The 18485-nt window shown below is 55.7% G+C and overlaps 8 protein-coding genes across 8 annotated transcripts; 6 read left to right on the top strand and 2 right to left on the bottom strand.

Annotated features, from left to right (window-relative positions):
• Positions 1–604: 604 nt before the first annotated feature.
• Positions 605–1869, top strand: PHYSODRAFT_340929 (hypothetical protein; the record flags this gene model as incomplete). The annotated part of the gene is made up of 2 exons (XM_009539187.1): positions 605–1394; positions 1478–1869. The coding sequence occupies 2 exons, from the start codon at positions 605–607 to the stop codon at positions 1867–1869; spliced, it is 1182 nt and encodes a 393-aa protein (XP_009537482.1).
• A 2623-nt stretch (positions 1870–4492) lies between these two features.
• On the top strand, positions 4493–6470 carry PHYSODRAFT_348327 (hypothetical protein; the record flags this gene model as incomplete). The annotated part of the gene is made up of 1 exon (XM_009539186.1): positions 4493–6470. The coding sequence occupies one exon, from the start codon at positions 4493–4495 to the stop codon at positions 6326–6328; it is 1836 nt and encodes a 611-aa protein (XP_009537481.1). The 3' UTR covers positions 6329–6470.
• Positions 6471–8581: 2111 nt separating this feature from the next.
• Positions 8582–9775, top strand: PHYSODRAFT_529711 (hypothetical protein; the record flags this gene model as incomplete). Its single annotated transcript, XM_009539185.1, has 1 exon — positions 8582–9775. A coding segment is annotated over one exon (1194 nt), but the record flags the coding sequence as incomplete, so codon positions are not given.
• A 386-nt stretch (positions 9776–10161) lies between these two features.
• Positions 10162–11466, bottom strand: PHYSODRAFT_356077 (hypothetical protein). Its single transcript, XM_009539184.1, has one exon. It carries the CDS (start codon positions 11391–11393, stop codon positions 10257–10259), a length of 1137 nt encoding a protein of 378 aa, XP_009537479.1. The 5' UTR covers positions 11394–11466; the 3' UTR covers positions 10162–10256.
• Positions 11467–11721: 255 nt separating this feature from the next.
• On the top strand, positions 11722–12391 carry PHYSODRAFT_356076 (hypothetical protein). The gene has a single exon (XM_009539183.1). It carries the CDS (start codon positions 11971–11973, stop codon positions 12193–12195), a length of 225 nt encoding a protein of 74 aa, XP_009537478.1. The 5' UTR covers positions 11722–11970; the 3' UTR covers positions 12196–12391.
• A 1352-nt stretch (positions 12392–13743) lies between these two features.
• On the top strand, positions 13744–14043 carry PHYSODRAFT_288974 (hypothetical protein; the record flags this gene model as incomplete). Its single annotated transcript, XM_009539182.1, has 1 exon — positions 13744–14043. The coding sequence occupies one exon, from the start codon at positions 13744–13746 to the stop codon at positions 14041–14043; it is 300 nt and encodes a 99-aa protein (XP_009537477.1).
• Positions 14044–15222: 1179 nt separating this feature from the next.
• On the top strand, positions 15223–15552 carry PHYSODRAFT_319508 (hypothetical protein; the record flags this gene model as incomplete). Its single annotated transcript, XM_009539181.1, has 1 exon — positions 15223–15552. One exon carries the CDS (start codon positions 15223–15225, stop codon positions 15550–15552), a length of 330 nt encoding a protein of 109 aa, XP_009537476.1.
• A 241-nt stretch (positions 15553–15793) lies between these two features.
• Positions 15794–17601, bottom strand: PHYSODRAFT_288972 (hypothetical protein). The gene has a single exon (XM_009539180.1). It carries the CDS (start codon positions 17559–17561, stop codon positions 15957–15959), a length of 1605 nt encoding a protein of 534 aa, XP_009537475.1. The 5' UTR covers positions 17562–17601; the 3' UTR covers positions 15794–15956.
• Positions 17602–18485: the final 884 nt, after the last annotated feature.

The raw sequence follows: 18485 nt of genomic DNA, 5'->3' as shown, positions 1-18485 counted from the left end.
CTGACGGAGAAACCGGGACAGGCAATCAACTGGAAGTGCTCGAAAGAATGTCAAGAAACAGTCGACGGCGAGATGCAGTAATCCAACTACGTCATCGTGGGCAAACGTAAATGGAGTGTTTTCTGGCGAGTGACATTCGACAATTGCGTTGTTGAACACCTAGCTATCGAAGACTTGGCGAAGGCCGTCAACGCCGCGTATTTGACGTCGCGGTTGCGGGACAGTAGCAGTGGAAGAAACTGCTAAGCATGCTTTATAATACATTTCGTTGCACTTTACAATGGTAACATTTACTCTGAACTTCGATCTAACAGCGAACACATGCAATTCAGCCGAGGTACATGGAAATCATCCGTTTCTCCTTTGGTACGTGGTTTTCAGCGGAATTGTACGTGAAATTAGTCTTTTCTCGTGTGTGTGGAGCACATGTACAAATACTGTATTGTGCGTTCGATTCAAAATTGCCGAGAGCGATTGGTTGAATCGATCCAGCGAAACCGACCTGCCAATCGACCAACCTAACATAAGGAATGAAATATATGCGTAATAAGAGGCTTTCCTTTGGGAACCGGAAGCTGCAGCTTTGCAGTTCTGGAATTGCACCATGGTGGCCACGCCACGGAGGTCGCCACGCCAGCCCATTCTTACGCGTGTCTCGCCGTACCCATTGCGAAGCCGCACCCCGACGCCAGGCAGCTCTCCGTCGACCTCGCAGCCCACAGTGGCTCCACGCGCATCTCCATCGCAAACAGACGTCAGTGGTCAAGGAACACGACCACTACAAGCGACCCCAGCAGTGCTTCGGCCGCAGCAGCTTCCAGCGACACGAGCACCGGCAGCACCCGCTACTGCTTCTCCTGCACGATCCGTTGGTCTGTTGGCGGCACCTCCAGCAGCACCAGCTACATCGCGAGTGGTCACGTCGCTGCCACGACCTGAGAGCATGCACGAAGCAACAACAGAAGCAGACCAAGCAGCTCCAAGTCATCTGTACCAGTTGCTATTGCGGCCAATCGTGAAGGCGACCATCGCCCAACGCGATACGTCGGCCGAGACTCTCGACGACGTCGTTGTCAACGGCGGATCGTTCGACGAGATCCTGCAGAAGATCTGGAGCTTGTTCAGCGGCCGTGTCAAGTGCAGAGCGGTGCTGACGGACGGCGAGTGGTTTGTCGAGACCCACGAGGTGGACGAGTGGGACCGTGTCATGCAGTTCAGGGCCAAAAAGAAGGTAGTGGAGTCTACCAAGTCAGCACAAGCGTGGAAGCAGTGGCTGCAAAAAATGCGAGGGCATACAGTGACGCTCGTTATCTACGAGTATGGTTTGTCGATCGCAAGAGCTCAAGATCGAGATGAATTCGTCGCAGCCTGCATACAGCCTGAGGAGACCGATCGTGCGGGTGCAACCACTGCGACCTCGTTGCGAGATGTTGTGGAGAGACTTCGAGAGCAATGGGGGGGGGGGCTACATTCCAAGGTGAAGGTGTTGTTTGGCGTCTGTGGGCCAACTATCTCACGCGGAATCTCAACAGGTCAACGTGGGACGCCGCTATTCAACAACCACCACCAGAGTATATCGCGAATCTGCTTCGACTCGTGGATACACAGATGGAGCAACACGTGGCCGAAGTCACTCGAACGGCAAATGTGGCGCTAGATGTTGTGGAGGCCACAATTGCTGACTACCGGCAGCTGCGCCAAAGGTGGGAATTTCTCGGACAGTATCTCGATGAAAATGAGCGCGGTTTGGAGGTGCGCAAGAGTGTTATCATGGGGTTTCTGCGCGACATCACCCCTCCTGCTTGCGACGAAGTGATCGACCCTCTCCTTCAAATGGAGAACGTCGAAGACACAGAGCACGCCGAGTGACGAAAGAAAAAGGATTGCATGTTGATGAGTTTAAGCTACTCTTACGATTCAAGTTCCGTAAACTCTAATTCATCTTGGTTGCGTTCACTAGCAGCGAGTTCGGCTTTGTTCTCACTTGAAAGAGGTCCAACAGGATCGAAGTAGCCTTGTTTCTTCCAACCGCAGTGCTCGAACACCTTGCTCATGTCGAAATCTCTGAAGCGTTGAAACGTTTGAACGACGAATGGAGTCAAATCTCACCCGCTACCTTCCGAGTAGTGTCGTTGAAAGGAGCGCTTGACGTATCCGAAGGGAACTCGATAGGATTAAAAAACGGACAATACGCTGGCAAGAAGATCACCACTACACCGACGCTTCGTAGATAGTGAATAGTTTCCGGGTGTCGGTGGATTGTAGCCCCATCCATGATCCAGATTGAGTTTGGTCCATGATACTGGCGTATCGCCCCCCTCTCTATGTGCACCAGGTCTTGACAGCACTTGGTGAACTCTGGCCGATCGAAAGTGCCTTCCGTACTGAAGTAGTCGATAATGCCGTTGACACCAATAAAGGCCAGGATCGACACACGAGGTTTTCTCTCGAAGTCGCCGCGGATGGCAACTTTTTTCCCTCGGACGGCGTAGCCTCGCTTGCGAACCATCCCTCTGTTGTCAAATGAGACCTCATCGAGGAAAACGAGGTTGTGGTGGCTCCAGTCGAGGTGACTAAGCTCTTCCACGAAACGGAAGACCTCCTGCTCCTTGATGTGAATCGCCATCCGCTCCAACACCTTCCACGTCAGACCAAACGAGTGAATGATGCGCCACACTGATGTCTTGGAGATCTCGGTGCCGTGAGTTCGTTTGAAGGCGTCCTGGGCTTCATCTAAGTAGGAGAGTGGATGATGTTGGTAGTAGTTAAAAAGCCACACCCGTTGCTGCTTCATGTACTTCCTCTCTCGAGTGGTCCGAGTACGCTGGAACGCTCCAGTCTCGTAGTAGGCTTGCAGCCAATTGCCGATCGTGTGTTCGGTCTTATTGAAGACGTGGGCAAGATGGCTTCTAGTATAGCCGAGCTTGATGTGCGCGTAGAGGCAGTGATAGACAGTGCTAGGGTGCACGCGCTGCCGCGTTACCGCTTCCTCCATCTTGCATTGACTGTGTGGAGTGCGCACTCGGGCACTTCAGGGAATATTGGCCAATTAGCGACGAAGTTCGATTCGCCGCTCGATTTCAAGACCGGAGCCAAACCGCACCCTTTTGGAAAATTTGGGCAGAATTGACAATAACAAGGCTACAACACGTAAGAGTCCTAAAACATCGTCGCCCAAATGACGATGCTAACTAACCCCCATCGTAGTCGCTGTTGCATTGCGACACACGTGTGCTGGATTCCTCGTTACGACGACGACGGTGAAGCGCCTCTGGCAGCTTCCGCTGACGTTGATTCGTCGCGCACTCAATCAGGATGAAGTCAGTATGTTGGAACAGTACTTTATTGTTGCCATCCAGTCAGGACAGCGATAAGAACAAGCAAGCATCCTAGGCCAGTTTAGTAAAGTTGTTGTTATTCCATCGATATATTTCAGACCCACCCACCACTTCCTTCTCGGCAAACGTTGAAGTTTTGGCTGTTCGAGCGCGTCCCGCCCCCGCTCAGCAACTCCATGCTGACTGCCCGTGTGATCCACGGATGTTGCTGCAAGCGTCGTCTATACCCCGCAACGCACGGTGTGTTGTTGACATGGGAGAAGGCACAGTTCGCGGATTTTCTGACTGCCGTGCCAAGTTGGCCCTACGATCAACGCGCACGGATCGTAAGCGGAACTACGATGGGCACGACGTGCTATTGCATCAAGCTCAGCCCAACGACGATAAGTGTATGGAAAGCGTTGCAGTACATGTACATGCCAGTCGCGTTGAAAGTAGATTTTGTCGTGGGCATGTCTGCGCTAATGTGTAATCCGGTGCAGTCCACACGCGTGGGATCGCGTTCGGTGCAGCGTCTTGCCGTTCGAAAGGGTCTCGTTTTTGGTCGTCATGTGGAGACGCTCCTGTACCACAAAAAGGCGCGAAAAAGGAAGAATACTTTTAGATAAGGTGCCTAAGACGCACAAATTAATCTTCTCTTCCTTCCAAAACTATTAAACGATTTTTGAAAAACCTCTATATCTTCTTCTCGGTCAAAAAATCTATACTAAGTATATTATTCGATACATTCCGTACTTTTCTAACAACGTACTGACACAGCGTCGAAGATAACAGAAAGTGCCGGTGTTTTTGTGCTTAATTTTCACAATTACTGTTCAGTGTACCAAGCCGTATCGTGTCCTTGTGAATCGCGAATTGCAATGACGTTGAAGTGGGAACCGAATACCTGCTACAAATCTGTCGTCAGCCAGTTGGGACCGGTTTTCACAGTGCTTTGCCATGCTGGCGATGGTAAGCTCTGTTACAGCCGGCGGAAGGCCCCATCTATCCCATCGGGGGATAGCCTTACCCAGGTCTTACAGTACCAAAGCCGAAACACCAGCAGCTCAACATTCTCTCGGCTCTATCCCGTCTCCGTCCTCCTCGCCGACGCCGAAGAGCTCTCATTCTAAAATTTACTCGCGTGTGCTAGTATCTACTGAGGACGACTCGAAATGGTGAACGCCAAGCTTGTACTTGCCTACGCGGGCCTTCTGGGCGCCGTCACGCAGGCCGCGACGTGCTCGACGCTGGAGAACAACGTTGACTACAGCGGCGCTAACGTCGGCAACGCCCGCAGCGCCTCGGCCAGCGGATGCTGCTCGATCTGCTCGACCACCAACGGCTGCGGTGCCTTCACGTGGACCAACTACAACGGCGGAACCTGCTGGCTGAAGAGCAGCAAGGGAACGGGAGCTTCGAACCCCGGCGCCGTCTCGGGTGTCCTTCAGCAGGGCTCGTCCGCTACGTGCTCGACTCTAGAGCAGAACGTCGACTACAGCGGTGCCAATGTCGGCAACGCCCAGAGCTCCTCGGCTAACGGTTGCTGCTCGATCTGTAAGAACAAGAGCGGCTGTGGTGCGTTTACGTGGACCAATTACAACGGCGGTACCTGCTGGCTGAAGAGCGGAAGGGGAACGGGAACCTCCAGCCAGGGCGCCATTTCGGGTGTTGTGGGCTCCTCCTCGTCCGGTTCGTCCGGTTCCTCGACTTGCCAGTCGATGGAGAACAACGTCGACTACAGCGGCGCCAATGTCGGCAACGCTCAGAGTGCTTCGGCCAACGGTTGCTGCTCGATCTGTATGAACAAGAGCGGCTGCGGTGCTTTCACATGGACCAGCTACAACGGCGGCACCTGCTGGCTCAAGAGCGGCAAGGGCTCGGCGACGTCCAACCCGGGCGCCATCTCGGGCGTTGTGCAGGGCTCGTCCTCTAACAACAACAACAACAACTCTGGCGCCTGGAGCATGAAGCCCGTCAAGGTCATCCAGGCCCGTGTCCAGGGTGACGCCCCCGTGTGGCACCCGGAGGTGGGCCAGTGGCTGTCCAAGTACGGCTCCAACACGGAGCAGCAGTACATGAACAACCTGGACACCGTCAACACGGCGTCCGTGGAGGGCGCGCTCATGTACGTGCAGGCCGAGGGCATCAACGTGAACGAGCAGTCGGTCAAGTGCCACCGCAAGAACGACATGCAGTACGTCGTGTTTTACGAGATGACCATCGTGCAGCCCACGGCTTCGGTCAAGTACTACGAGAACCACAACCCGCTCGAGTACGGCGACTTCGTGGCCATGGACGGCGCCAAGTGCACGAACGCCGGCTCGGACCTGCCCAAGAGCTGCAAGCTCTTCTACGGCCTGGACGGCGTGCAGGACATCGGCCCGAACGTCGGCTGCAACCCGCAGGGCTCGGACCCGCGCGCCCCGTACCCGAACAACTACTGGTGCTCGTTCCCCAACTCGTGCGCGCAGAAGTACCGCAACGACAAGACGGCCGAGTGCCGCGCGCAGTATAATGGCGGCCTGTGCCCCATGGGCACGCAGCCCGACGGTGTCAAGTGCACGTACAGCTACAAGATCCTGGGTTACCTCAACATCGACGACCTGGTGGGCATCACCAAGATGGGCTACAGCAACTACCAGCAGTACTGCCAGGCCGGCGGCATCGAGTTCAAGGCCCGCAACACCGGCCGCGGCTTCGAGGTGGAGCAAAGCATCGACTTCTGGAAGAACCCTGGCGACCAGAACGCCAACGCGAACCGCGCGGCCCAATTGGTGTCGACCTATAACCAGATGGTCAGCAGCGGCCGCAACCCCAACATGAGCCCCCTGCCAGCCGTCTCGAGCCTCACCGCGGCCAACCCCAAGTGCTACCAGAACAGCGCCGTGTGTGCGCGCGCCAAGTACGGTTGCAGTCGCTCGCTGTACTCGCAGATGTGCACGGTTTGCAACGCCCCCGGAGCGGGTTGCGAGGCCGCCCCCGCGGGATACACGTTCCCCAACCTGTAAATGCATTTGGGATCGAGCTGAACGTCGCTCGTCCGGCTCCTAGCAGAATGCATCGTGGACATTTCAATGACTGCATTAGCGGCAGTACGCCTCAGAAAATCTACATAAGCATGAAATCAGACTTTGGTCACTGACGCTATCGAGTTTTATTTTTCATTAGCGGCTCGATTTCAATAAGGAAGTCCGCTTCGCATGCGCTGGTGACACGAGCCACAGACCGTCGACTGTGGTTACTTCTGTAGATTCGTCCCCTAGATGCTTCCGAAGTGCTTGTCTCCGTACGTGACACCTGAAAGGCACCCGAAAGTTTCGGGTGCCTTTCGGGCCGAAAGACGCGCTTGTTGTCGTGACACTGTAGTCTTTCGGGTCGTGAGATAGCCTTTCCGTGACTTGAAGGTGTTGAATGCAAGTTTCATTATTTTCGCGCGTTAATTACAGCGCCGAAAGCGCTCAAAGCCGCTTCAACCCCGCTAGCTTTTAGCAATTCCTCAGTATTAATATTTATGCATACATGTATTATTAATATGTAGATTCGACGACTGCAGTGAGCTCATTGAACAGCTATCCTTCACACGACGGTTTGTAGATTCGTTGAGAATCCCAGCAATAAACTTATTTATCCGTAAATTATTTTCCGACTACTGTATTATAATACCGACCAACGTTGTTCAGATATTCTAGCTCGTGTTTTCATTGCTTCTGGAGATGTTGTTGCTGTGACAGCACCTTGCTACATGTGGAAGCTGCAAGCGGGCCGGTACTCCATAACAACATGATACACGTAACTGACTCGTCAAGACGATGAATGTCCCTATAACATCCTTCTCCTGTGCCTTTGTATCCTAGCGATCGAGCGCACCACACCGCAAATGAATGAAGTAACATAAGACAGGAATATCCACTCGGCTGCAGATGGCAGTCAGCGCTGCGAGAAGGCGATGGCGCCATTGCCAAAGGCGCCTCCTGGTGGCTGTCAGATCAAATTCGGGCCAGTCCGGCGCAACGTCGAGATGTCGAAGTCCACGGCTCTTTTTGCTGACTGCCCCATCGTGCCAACGATACAGTCCTATGCGCCCGATCAAGGTCCCAACTGTTCGTGTCTAGGCCCCCGATTCAACGTCAGGCGCAAAGGGGGACTCGATGGGCAGTGGCCATTGCATGATGCAATACATCCGGTAGGTTGCCCGAACTCTCCATCACAGTGTTGTCGTGGCGGGAGGATTCCGGTGGCCTGTGCACTCTGTGAGGATCCAAACTTGGTGCCGTGGTGGCATCGCGTGGATCGCGCGTCTTGCCGTTCGAAGCCTGTAGAGGCTGGTCGTCATGTGGCGCAGTCAGTGTCGACAGCAGTGTTGCACAGTCTGTGGCGTTATAGCCGACGCCATGTGGCTGCTTTTCTCACGTAGCCCCGATCCTGATCGTGCATTTGCAACTCTGGGTAAGCTGTTGATTAACTCAAAGTATGGATTGGATTCTCTGCCTCAAATCTGTCGTCGAGTGCCCGCCCTCCGTGCACGAGATGGGATAGCCCGCCCAACGTACCAACACCAAAATGCCGAAATTCAACACATGGGAACGTAGCAGACCAACCCTCTGAAGTCTTTCCCGTCCTGATCCGCTGGCCCCACAACTCTCACGCTCTCATTCTCCAATTTACTCGCGTATTGTGTTGAGAACCTTACCAGCAACACCATGCTGAGTGCCAAACTCTTGTTCATCTCCGCGGCCCTTCTGGGCGTCACCGTCACGGAGGCGGCCACCTGCTCGACTCTGCAGCAGAACGTCGACTACAGCGGGGCCGACGTCGGCAGCGCCTATAGCGCCTCGGCCAACGGATGCTGCAACATTTGCGCCAACAAGAGCGGATGCGGTGCCTTCACGTGGACCAACTACAACGGCGGTACTTGCTGGCTGAAGGCCGGCAAGGGCACGGCCAAGTCGAACCCCGGCGCCGTGTCGGGTGTCGTCCAGGCGACGTCCACTTGCTCGGCTCTGCAGCAGAACGTCGACTACAGCGGCGCCGACGTCGGCAGCGCTCAGAGCTCCTCGGCTAACGGGTGCTGCTCGATCTGTTCCGGCCGTAGCGGATGCGGTGCCTTCACGTGGACCAACTACAACGGCGGTACCTGTTGGCTCAAGGCCGGCAAGGGCACGGCCAAGTCGAACCCCGGCGCGGTGTCGGGTGTCGTCAACGGCGGCTCGAGTTCGTCTCCGTCCACGCCGGCGGCGGCCCCGTCGGGCAACGTTGCGTCCACGGACCCGACCACGGCGGCCTACCCGCTGGCCGCCTTCGCCATCGGTGACTGGGGCACCACGCCCTACAAGAGCTCGTGCTGCACGCGCTCCAGCTCGTACAGCAACTACGATGTCGTGGCCGAGGACGTCGTGGCCAGCCTCATGAACACGCAGGCCGGCAACCAGGCCGTCAAGCCCAAGGTCATCATCGGCCACGGCGACAACTTCTACTGGTCGGGCATCAACAGCCGCGCCGGCCGCGACGGCCAGTTCACGCAGACGTTCGAGGAGAAGTTCGACGGCGCCAACATCAAGACCATCCCGTGGGTCAACGTGCTGGGCAACCACGACTACGGTGGCGCCAGCTTCATTTGCGAGAACAACTCGCGCTGCCCCAACACGGCCGCGCTGCTGCAGGCCGTGGACAACAAGTTCAACTACCAGGCCACCTACACGAGCCCGAACGACAACCGCTGGAACCTCAAGGACCACTTCTACGTGCACCGCATCGAGGACCCGGCCACGGGCATCAGCATCGACATCTTCAACGTCGACACGAACGACGCCGACGTCCACGGCGCCATGCAGATCTGCTGCCAGTGCTACAGCTACTCGAACGGCGACAGTGCCACCTGCCGCAACGTCGGCCGTGGCCACCAGTTCTGCTGCGGCGGCGACAACGCCATGTTCGACCAGTGCATGGCCAAGTTCAAGGCGTGGGGCGATGACGCGCGCACCAAGATCGCGCAGCAGGTCAAGCAGTCCACGGCCACGTGGAAGATCGTCAACAGCCATTACAGCACGTACAACGACTACGCCGAGCACAACATGAAGCGGTGGTTCGACGTGCTGCGCGGCTCGGGCGTGCACGTGTGGCTCAACGGCCACACGCACGGCGAGAAGCACGACTACTCGCAGTCGCTGGGCATCCACTTCTTCGAGAACGGCGCTGGTGGCGGTGTCCAGAAGGAGCCGGCCAGCGGCATCCCGTCGTACGCGGCCCCGTACGTCAAGAACCTGTGGACCTACGGCAGCAACGAGTACGGCTTCATGTCGCTCCAGGCCTCCAAGAACTGGATCAAGATGCAGTACCACACGACCGACAACAACTGGCAGTTCGGCGAGAACTTCCAGAGCACCAAGGTGGGCGGCGTGCAGACCAAGCACTGCTGGTACATCCCGGCCGACGGCACGCAGGGCCGCCAGTGCTAAGTTGCTGGGTCTGTTTCCCCAGCTACTGGGTAGCGGATGGATGGCATAGATGTATGGGTTTGCAATCGAACACGCAGCTTTCGTGCGTACACAACCTCAATAATCCACCTTGTATCCTGCTTCAGGTTCCACCTTCCAATTCGAATTTGTCCTACCACTTGTCCTAGGAATATTGGGTTGACGCTTGTCATGAGACCATCAACAAATATCGACCATCTTGAGGATCTTGACTTCGCAGTAGAATATTTTCGTCTGAAAATACGACATGTAATCTAGGTTGATCTGTATTTTTGTACTTAAGTAAGTAGAAATGTTAGGCAAGTATGACGGCTTCTTCCGCAAGTAGTGTAGTCTAGCTCACCAGTTATTCTTTCCTGTGAAACTTTGATGAAGATCGCTGTAAATTTATGATTTTTCTTAAAAGAAAACCTATCCTATTGTATTACATGCTGTGCTGCTATCCCCTGACTGTTTTCTCCTATTACCAGACGAAGCAGTCCTGCGGCTGGAAGAACGAGGCCGGGTGATACCGCACTGGCCGCCGCATGACGTGGAATGGCATGCGAATCTGCAGCGTGCCGTCCTCGAAGATCTGCTGCGTGGCCTCCTCCATGTTGAGCATGTGCCGCGGGAACTGCTCGGCAATCTCAAAGCGGCCGAAGGTCGGGGCTCCGCTGAGGCGCGACATCACGATGTCCTTCTGCGTGGGCAGTCGGAAGCCGCTCACTCGGAGCACGTCGCTGTGCTCGTTCCACTGCACGCGCACGTTGCGCGGGTCGATGTTCTTGAGGCGCGCGAGGAGGTAGATGCCGTCCTGTCGGCGCTGCAGCTGGTAGTACGGCCGCCACACCGGTAGCGAGTTGACGTCGATGTCCATTGTCTGTGGGGTAAGACCCATAGTTGGCGGCAGAAGACGCGGGGCCTTCTTCTGTGGAGGAGCGAGTTGTTTATCGTCTTCAGCTTCAGCTTCGTCGTCGGCCTCTTCGTCTTCCACGACCTCGGTCTCGGGCTCCATGGGCTCGTCCTCTTTGGCGTCTTCAGCCTCCTCCATCTCTTCGCCATCTTCTCTCTGCTCTTCTTCCTCTGCCTCTGACGCACTTTCGTCCTCCTCGTCTTCACTCTGTCCGAACAGCGCCTTCACGTGCATGTCGTCGGACTCGGAGCTGCTGTCGCTGGGAGTTGACGGCGCCTGCGTCTGCTCCGCAAACGTTGCGAGCAGGTCCTCTCCTAACTGCTTGAGCTTGGCGCTGCGCTCCTTGAAGGCGTCGGCCTGGGGCAACAGCTGCTGCACGAGCAGCACCAGCGCCTTGCGCGCGCTCTTGACGTCGGCGTCGCCGTGGCTCAGCACGTCGTCCAGCTCCAGCAGGCAGCGCGTCAGCAGCTCCGCCTGCTCCTTCACGCGGTAGTCGAAGGCGCCGAGCTCCAGACGCGTCTTCTTGACGACGGCCGCGGCGTCCTGTGGCTTGAGCGCCTGCAGCCGCCACTTGGCGCCGCACACGAGCGCGGCCACGTGCCGGAACTGGGCCGGGAGTCTCGAGCTGAGCTTGCTCTGCACGTCCTGCACCTTGAGCTCGATGGCGCGCAGCCGGTTCTTCTCGTGGGTTGTCTGGGCCTCCATCGCTGTCTGTCTGCGGTGGTGTGGAGGGCTCGGTAATGCGTTACTGGTAGTTGTTGCTTTGACTTGGTTGTCACGGGGCAAATTGAATTGTGAGAGACGTTGAAGTGGTCGCGGTCGCGGAAAAACCTGCGACGTGTGACGAGGACAATCTGGAACGCTCCAGATGCTGGGTCGCGAATGTTCCAGACCAGGCTAGATCGACCAATGAAAACGTCCTACCCGCTCCGTTTAAGTACGGCACTGAGTTGGTCAAAATGATGTTGGAAATCCAACACAGGGATGTTGCGGGTCGGTCAAGCAAAGTTTATCTCTTCTCGCGGAGCGCAAAGAGTGCTCAAGCTCAAGCTGGGCAGGAACTGTCAGGGTCGGTTGGGGGCTTCGGGCCGGCTGGTCGGAACGACCGATAGCGTGATGCTAACGCGTACGGACTTCTGGCTCAGACAGTCTTGCCGATGGGGAAAACCATAACCGATACTTAGCGTGACGCATTGTACTGGACCAGAGCCCCTGTAGCTGGTTAAATATCTGACCTCCTTGCGGGGCTCTTTCATTTCCGAAATCGCTTCGCTCGGCAAGGATGAACAATCGGCGTTTTCTTCTTCTGCTTGTGGTCACGCTTGTCATTCTTGTGAGTGGCGACGCTCGTTCGACAGCCGCAGGCCATCTCAAGATTCAAGTGACCAAGCCTAGTCTCTCGGGCGGGGGTCATGCCCTCCAGACTGACAAGCGAGCGCTTCGTGGCGTCGAGTCGACGACAGCCGCAGTGAAAGAAGAGAGGGGCTTGCCGACTGCTGTCTCTTAAGGAGTTCAATGGGTCAAGTCTTGGATCAAGGAAGCTAGACTACGTGGAGACTCAGGCCTCGCTGCTGAAAAGGGGAGGGACGAGTGCCCAAAACAGAGATTATCTATCTGCTGGGGCTGCTGGCGAAGAAAGACGTCGACTACCGGACTCTTTACAAGCACGATATCACACCCGACGAGTACTTGACGGTGAAAAGCCCCCAGTTCATGACCCGTATGGCCCCGTCTATAAGAGATGGCAAGGCTACTTCACATACTTTATTGTTCATCTCGATAAGTTCAGGCATGGAGCTAAGCATTGACAGTTTTGAAACGCATACACGCACTAGTAACTTTGTGCCAATTTACATGCGTGTGAACAAGCGATCACTGAGTCAGGTCAGCGACACTGACCTTTGCATGGCTACCTTCTACTAGTACTACGTGGTGCCGTTTACTGCTGTCGATTCACACAAATTCGTTTGTGACGATGCTACAATTTTCGTAAGCATTCATCTCGTAAGGACGTAACAAAGATTAGATCCTTAGCTATGAACCTGCCGCCCTCCACCACCATTGCTCCCCACGTGCACTTCTCAAGTATCCAAGACCACGACAAGCCAGGAAACAAAATAAATATGCACGCGATGCGTGGTTTGCTGCTGTCGTTCTTCGTGGGTTTCATTGCGAACAGCAACGCTGCCACAGTGCAACGACCTTAAAAAGCTCGAGGCACGACTGATTAACTGCGTCGGCCGCTCAAGACTCTCGACGCTACGGGCGCTAAGCTTACAACCTGCGAAAAAAGGGTGAACATACCGCTGCCAAGACTGCCGAAGATCATCAAGCTGGTGTCGAGGCCAAGTGCCAAAGTTCAGCTCGAAACATTTTGATATGTAGTTGATGGTCAAATCACACCCGGGCGAGTCGTTACTTGTTGCGGCTCGGAGAGAAAACAATGGCACTTGACGACAGCTGCAGTGACTCAAGCACGGCATATTGTAAATGTACCTAGCGAAGACGAAACATTCGTTCGATTTTAACGGTGTGTTCGCGTTGCTTAGGAACACCCAAGCAACGGATGGAGAGCTGACGCTGCTCTTCGAAAGCCTCAAAACTACCCCGGGTCTTGAAGCTTGTAAAGGGCTTGCAGTATCGCTTCTATATCAGCGTGTTTGTTCGCGAAATGAAGTCCCCGGCCCTGAACAGTGAAATGAAGAATCTCGAGACGGTCATCTCGGCGCTACTGAGATGCAAGATTAACGAGCAATATACCTTCGAGCTACTTTAAAAACAGAACTTAAATACGAAGGAGTGTATGGGTTGACCAGCAAAAAGAAGTCCGTAGCGCTTCCCTGAAACATAAGTCATTAAGTATTTTTTTACAGTACAAGAAATGTGCTGTAAAGCCTGAGATAGAAGTTCGCTCATTCTCGATTACGTGATGCAAGTTCTTCGAAGTAACTCCTAAGAACACATAATCGATAGCGTGACGCCTACAGAACTGGTGGATGGATATCTGAGCTCTCTCTGGGGCTCTTCACTTCCCGAATTGCTTCGTTCGACAAGGATGCACAAGTGTTTTCTTCTGCTCGTGGTCACGCTTTCCATTCTTGTTAGTGTCGATGCCCGTTCGGCACCCGCAGCTCGCTTTGACATTCAAGAGTCCAAGTCAAGTCTCTCATCCATCCAAACTGATAAGCGGTCTCTCCGTGGTGCCGAGTCGACAAACAGCGCTGCCGAGGAAGAGAGAGGCGTGAGGACTGTTATAGCCAAAGCAATCAAGAAGATTGAGTCTTGGGCCACCGAAGTTACACTCCGTTCAGACGTGAAGGCATTGTTGAAGAAGAGAGGGGGGGGCGGACGCTGAAAAGAAGGAGTACCTGCTCGAGCTGCTGGCCACAAGAGACGTCGACTACAAGACCCTTTTTCGATATTGGGTCCCGCCCAGCAAGAACTATGACGTGCTGCTTGAGAACCACCGCGCGTATGGTATCGCTCGTGAGAGGTACGATAAGTATTTCACGTACTTTCATGTTCGGTGCTCTTTGATCCGCGAAGGTAAACTGGATCACCCCCTCCTACATGTAGCAAAGTGAGATTGGGTTTCTATATCGGAAATCAGTTGCAACTTCGTACCGCCTTGTTTGTTCGCAAAGTGAACCCACAGGAGGCCCTGAACAGTGAAATGGGGAAGCTCGAAACCGGGACTTAAGCGCTACTGAGATGTAAGACCAACGAGGTATATATTAAATACCTTTGCGTTCTTTTAAAGTACCTGGGCAGGGAAGGATTTGTGGATTGAGCAGCGAAAAGCCCGCAACGCTGCCCTGTAACAGAAGTTGACTCGAGAAATCCCCTCGTTCTGGTGATGAATTAAACATTTTCAGCGGAATATAAACTCGTTGTCGTGCTTAGCATTCTCGTAATTGGCGACGCTGGTCGGCACCCGCGGCTCGCTTTGAGATTCAAGAGTTCGAGTCAGGATGTCATCCTGATAGACAAGCAAATGCTCCGCGAAAGACTGACGCAGCCAAAGAAGAGAGGGGTAAAGGAGTTAAGTCCTTAAGCACCAATTTGAATTTGAATTTGTTGCGGTTTAGATGGCTATCTTCTCCCAGGCACCAATGCTAAACTCTTTGCAAGGACTCGGGTGTTGTTGTCGGGGGGGGGGGGGGGGGGGGCGTCGCAGCTGAATGCAACACGAAACTGCAGCTTACAAATGCTGTGCGTGTCATCGCGTCCGCTGTTAATACGATATTTACTGGGCACGGGTAGCTACAGCTTGTAACATGGATGGGGATCGCAAGGACTCAAGCTGCAGTTCCTCTTTTTAATTAAATTATTTTTTTCTGCATGCACACAACTTCTGCATGTTTAGTAACGGAACGTAATCCTGTACGTCCTGCCATTTGATACTCTCCCGGATGGCGATACAATTCCCGTAAACATTTGTCCGCGCCATCCACCACCAATATCTACAGTATCCTATCTGTTGCCCGCACTTCCGAGTTGTCCCAGACCACGACAAGCCAAGAAACAAATAAAGATGTACGCATTGCGTAGTCTGGTCTTGCTGTTCATCGTGGTTCTCGTCGTGAACGTCAACGCTGCCTCAGTGCGAAGACATGACACCTCAAGCACAAGTGCCCAGCCGCTTCGATCGCTCAAGACCCCCGATACTACGGACACGAAGCTTACGACCCGCGAAGAGAGGGTGAATATACCGGTCCCGAGACTCTCGAAGATCATCGAGCTGGCGTCGAGAGTGAGCCCTCAAGCTCAGGGCTCAGTAAGCTCAGTGGCGTATGGCCAAAACGCACCCGTCGGACGTTTTCACTTTGTTGCGACTTGGAGAGAAGTCCATGAAGCTCGATGATAACTCGGCAGTGGCTCAAGTACGGCATATCGTACCGAGCGAAGGCGAAGAAACCGTTCTGGTATGGCGAGGTGTACGATTAGCTGAAGAAGACAAACCCCAAGGACGGAGACCTAGCACTGCTCTTCGAATCCCTTAAACATACCCCGGACCTCGACAAGCTCGGAACGAGGCTGCAGTTTCACCTCTTCAACAAGATGTTTGCTCGCAATGTCAAACCGAAGGAGCTGGACAGCCAAATGGGCATCGAAATGGGCACTTCAGCCCTGACGCCAAATCAGCGAGGACTATATGATCGAGTTTTTAAAACGTCAGACATGGGACTCGATTCTCACCAAGCCGAAAAAGCCCGTCGAGGTGCCTAAGGCAGAGCACTAACCTCATGGACAATAAACTGCTCATATTTACCAGCACGCGCCGTCGATCTCCTTCAGCAACGACTGGATGAATGCGACGCCGAACCCCGTGGCTCGCTCGTCGTCGCCCGTGAACGACGGGAAGGCCATGTCCACGTGCAGCCACTTGCCCGTGTTCTCGAACTCGCCAAGGTGGTTGGCGATGAACTGGCCGGCGCACGAGACCTGCGCGTTGGCGCGGTTCTTGACCGAGTTCTTCATGTCTGCGATGGTGGACTTGAACTCGGGGCGGTGGAACTCGGGCGCGTACGGCATGGGGTGCACCAGGTCGCCGGAGATCTTGCCGGCCTTGACCGCCAGACCCTCGAGCTCTTCGTTGTTGGTGTAGATGGCGCCGATGCGGCTGCCCGTCGAGATGCCCTGCGCGCCCGTGAGCGTGGCCATGTCCACGATCACCTTGGGGTTCAGGTGCTTGACAGCGTACGCCACGCCGTCCGCCAGCACGAGGCGGCCCTCCGCGTCCGTGTTGTTCACCTCCACCGTCTTGCCCGAGTACATGACGAGCACGTCGTCCACGCGCGTCGAGTCGGGGCCGACCGAGTTCTCGGCGACGCACAGCACCGCGTGCAGCGGCGTCTTGTCCGTCGTGTTCTTGGCGTGGCACGCGGCCTCAAAGGCGCCCAGCAGCGCCGCCGCGCCGCCCATGTCGCGCTTCATGCCGACCATGATGCCGCCCGTCTTGATGGACAGGCCGCCCGTGTCGAAGATGATGCCCTTGCCCACCATGGCCACGCCCTTGGCGTCCTGGGCCGCGCCTTCCGGCACGTGGCTCAGGCACACGAGCGCCGGCTTGTGCGTGGCCGCCTTGCCCACGCCGTAGATGCCGCCGAAGCCCTGGTCGCGCAGCTCGTCGCCCTGGATGACCGTGATCTTGGAGCCTGTGCGCTGGGCCACCGCGCGCGCCTCGGCGATGAACGCGTCCGAGTGCAGTTCGTTGGGCGGCGCGTCCACGAGGCGCGCGGCGAGCTGGATGGCGTCCGCCGTATGCTGCACGAGCGTGGTCTGCTCGCCCGATAGCGGCGTCTGGTACACGACCTGCAGCTTGTCGGGCGTGGCGGCCGTCACAGGAGGCAGCGCGTTGGTCTTCTTGAGCTTGTGCTCGTACAGCGGCGCAGCGCGCGCCACGGCCGCGCCCGCCGCGAACCACGTGTCCGTGTGACCCGGCAGCATGAGCACGACCAGCACGACGTCGTCATCATCGTCCTTGGCGTCGCGCTTGGCCACGCGCGCGCTGTGGCCCTTGACGAAGGACGCGATGGCGTGCGGGCGGGCCGCGCTGTTGGAGCGCGAGACCTGCGTGGGCAGCGCGTGCAGCGTCACGTGCAGCGCGTCGACGCCCTTGGCCTCGGGGGCCAGCAGCAGCTCCGACGTGGCGCCGCTGTCCGCGCCTGGGCGCAGCGTGTCCAGCGCGTGCTGCAGCAGCAGCGGGTTGGCGCCCGCGGAGAAGCTCACGCCGCGCGCGGAGGCGGCCACGAGCGTCTGCTGCAGGAAGCTGTCGGCCGCGCCCTGGGCCTGCAGCGTCTCGAGGGCGCCCACGACGAGCACGCGGTTCACGCACCGCTGCAGCGAGGAGAGGACCGTGAAGCGCACCATGAGGAAGGGAGGAAGGGGGTGGGTCTGGTGTGTGCGCTGCTTGGTGGATCGGAGACTGACGTCGGTCGGGCTGAGTGATGAAAGATTGCAAAGCACGGGAAGGGATGTCACGCGCGTTGAAGTGGAGATACATAGAGGGTGGAAGATGTATGGGATGACACCCCGTCCCTTGTGGACGAACGCAGTTAAAAACGCGTTGATGTGAGGAGCAGAGACAGACCTCACCAGTAGCAAGGCTCGAGAAACTTGGTTCACTCCACCGCTGCGTCGGGCTTGTCAAGATCGCAGCAATCGATTCACGCTCAACTTTCGAGTTTTGGAGAGTGGCCAAACCATCTGCGTTCTTCTGCGAGCTATGGACTTCATCATGGGTCAAATTGACGCTCTTGCTGAACGGGGGCTGTAGCTCGAAGCCTCGGCTTAAACATCTCGAGATGACTACCCAGCAACCACAGTAGCAATCTCTGGCAGAAATCTCCAGAAGGATTGTCGATAGATGACCCCACATGACGCAGGTCACTTGCAATTCGAATTGAAAGAGGAGCCCCTCGGTCATGCCCGTGAAACGCCCCTGAATGCTTACTTGAATCCGCCAGTCGTCATATCGGTTGGGTATGTCCGGAGGTCGGCTCGCATACATGTATTTCGTTTAACCGCCTTGGTGGTGCTTTGGGGGCATATTTATCGCGAATCCTTACTCCTTTTGGTCTTGAAGTGACTTGGTCAGAACTGTCAATTGCTCGAGAGCCTGAATGATATCGTCATGCGATCGGTTGTCAGCAAGTTTGATGGTAGATTTTAACACGGCGAAAGGAGATAATTTACCATGGCGTAGCATTGTGAGGCTACCAGGTAATCTGTACTCCCGGTCGACGTCGGCAAGCTTCCTCCAGCTCTGTTACAAGAACTTCAGTCAGATCACAG

This window comes from Phytophthora sojae, assembly GCF_000149755.1.
Source record: "Phytophthora sojae unplaced genomic scaffold PHYSOscaffold_13, whole genome shotgun sequence".
In the NCBI taxonomy this organism is placed as follows: domain Eukaryota; phylum Oomycota; class Peronosporomycetes; order Peronosporales; family Peronosporaceae; genus Phytophthora; species Phytophthora sojae.
Note: the sequence above shows the minus strand (reverse complement) of the source record. Positions and strands in the feature narration are given on the sequence as shown.

Excerpts from the sequence above, each read along its gene's own strand:
- PHYSODRAFT_356077 (XM_009539184.1), bottom strand. The coding sequence starts at position 11,393 with ATGGAGGCCCAGACAACCCACGAGAAGAACCGGCTGCGCGCCATCGAG.
- PHYSODRAFT_356076 (XM_009539183.1), top strand. The coding sequence starts at position 11,971 with ATGAACAATCGGCGTTTTCTTCTTCTGCTTGTGGTCACGCTTGTCATT.
- PHYSODRAFT_288972 (XM_009539180.1), bottom strand. The coding sequence starts at position 17,561 with ATGGTGCGCTTCACGGTCCTCTCCTCGCTGCAGCGGTGCGTGAACCGC.